The 2,356-nt window shown below is 34.7% G+C and overlaps 1 protein-coding gene across 1 annotated transcript; it reads right to left on the reverse strand.

The window, feature by feature from the left end:
* Window positions 1-284: 284 nt before the first annotated feature.
* Window positions 285-1,985, reverse strand: LOC141463411 (cytochrome c-like). Its single transcript, XM_074145785.1, has 2 exons — window positions 1,817-1,985; window positions 285-430 (listed from the first exon to the last, which is right to left on the reverse strand). The coding sequence occupies exons 1-2, from the start codon at window positions 1,983-1,985 to the stop codon at window positions 285-287; spliced, it is 315 nt and encodes a 104-aa protein (XP_074001886.1).
* Between the last annotated feature and the right edge of the window lie 371 nt (window positions 1,986-2,356).

Genomic DNA, 2,356 nt, shown 5'->3' on the forward strand with positions numbered 1-2,356 from the left:
GCAGAATTGGGTTCTCCAGATCTCCTTATAGAAAGGAACAGTATTTCTATAGTACACTCCACAAAGGTCTATGAAATTCATAACACAATATAAAAACTGCTCACCTCCCAATGTTGTTCATTAGGACATAGCATTGTAAAACATATCCTTATTTGATTTTGTTAAGGTCAGTCCCTAATGAATAATTAACATCAAAATACTAAAACTTAACATAGGAGCTAGTCAAAATTCAAAACATTTTTCACTGCTGTGAAAATTTTCACAGCTGCTGCAGCAGCAATGTTTCATAAAGTTGCTTTTTTCAAGTATGCAATAAGATCAGCTCTTTCATCCTTCTTTTTAATTCCAGCAAAAATCATTTTTGTACCAGGAATATATTTCTTAGGGTTTTCCAAATACTCCATCAGTGTATTCTCATTCCAGACAACTCCTGAAAAACAAAAAGAACATAGTAAAATACAAGACTGGCCAAACATCATATATTTATGAAAATATCAACGGTCTCAAATCAGAGGTGTGATGCTCCTGAACATAACGTGCCTAGAATCCAAGAGGAATGTGAGTGTTAAGTGATAGATAATATAAAATGCACAAGGTATATACATTGTATCACTTTAATAAGTCAAATATAAATCCTTTTTGCATCATGGAGAGATGCAGTTCTTTGCACCATTTCACATAAAACTACGTACTACATTTAAACTAAGTATCTTTTTAATTCCAGTATCCAGAAGGTCCAACTTCAATTTCATACAGTTGTTGAAAATGAGCATCTACAGATTGACATGAAATTCATCAAGGCCGTACTCCACTGAAGGGCGTTAGAAAAAAGAGTTGTCAATGGCCAGTTCCTGGAATCTCTTGACAGAAGTTGAAAAAACATTAGTGTTTCCTTCCAACCCTTCTAAAACCTGTCTCTGTCAACAGAAGCCTACTGTTGTACTGAAGACTACTGAAATACCTATAACGACATGTTCAAGTTTCTCTTCTGTCCTCCAGAGCTGGCTCTTCCCATTGTCTGAAGTGGATTTGGGTATCACTTTGTTGGCTTTCTTTTCAAAACTTGCACTAACATCTGCATGATTTGTTTGCTATATTTTTAATGAAAAAAAATAGTTAATATATGCTGATGATGTTTTGTGTGAAGGAAGTCCCAGTATAAAGTGAATGTCACAAAACATTTCCTGGAAACCACAGAAAAATAAAAAAGTCAGCCAATTCTAAAGCACTTTAGTAGTGAGAAAAAAAAAAAACAACAACAGAACAGGACTGTATCTGTAATTAATAGCTTGATTCAAATAATTTATATTCAAATAATATAAATAAAAATAATGAAACCCGCATATAATTACTTTCAATTTTTAGATGTTCCACTGCGTTTCAAGGCTGTCTGTATGAAAAACATAAGACAAGTCATAGCTTAGTAGTAGGTGACGGTATTTAGTCAAGTGTTCTGAGGAAAACAGCTGCAGCACACCGCTGTGCCAGTAGAGGGTGGTGACCAGCAAACAAAATCCAGAAGCGCTTTTGAGAACCAAATTAAAATCTGCCCATTGATACCACAAAGTTCTGGGAAAACTATGTACCTTCTGACCTGGTGTGCTGAATACTGGTAAAATTTCTTTTTAAAAGAGGGACTGAGGATTTTTGTTTCTGAAACTATAGTTCAGATTCATCAGCAGTAATACAAAGTAGACAGTTGTGAGAATAACTCCTTGCGAGTAAGGCTTTCTGTTGTAACTCTAAAGGAAAAGGTTTTTTTTCATATATGTCCCCTCCAACACTGCACCTCATCCATGTCGTCTGTTAGTTTTACCTTTGTTCTTGTTAGCATCTGAGTAAGAAAATCCTGCAGCTTGTCCTGTTTTGCGGCCAAATAAACCCCAAAGATTTGGTCCTGTCTTGTGCTTTCCACCTTTCTCAACTGTGTGGCACTGAGAACATTTCTGAATAAAGATCTTCTTGCCTTTTTCAACATCACCCATTTTGATCTATGTAAAAAATAAAAAAGGGAAATTTGAACAATACTACAGAAGAGTTCACTGTTGTTGGTCACATTTATCATCTTCTACATTTTTATAAAATATTTCTGCCTTGCACAGTAATAAAAAAATAATGTGTCTCAAAGTAATGAAAATTTGACCTGGACTTAATTGTAAAGGTAAGTTCTTGGGTGAGACTCTGTTAATGTTCACAATTTCTCAACATGATGTGGTTGCTGATGGTCATGAATTAATTTTTTTTGTTATCCAATTTACAATTAGGAAAAGCACCATGGTTGATTGGGTTGGGTTTGTTTTTTTTTTTTCTGCATCTCTGAGAGGTGCAGAATCAGGGAATTTGTTATTCTTATCTT

The sequence above is a fragment of the Numenius arquata genome, chromosome 3 (assembly GCF_964106895.1).
Source record: "Numenius arquata chromosome 3, bNumArq3.hap1.1, whole genome shotgun sequence".
NCBI lineage: Eukaryota > Metazoa > Chordata > Aves > Charadriiformes > Scolopacidae > Numenius > Numenius arquata.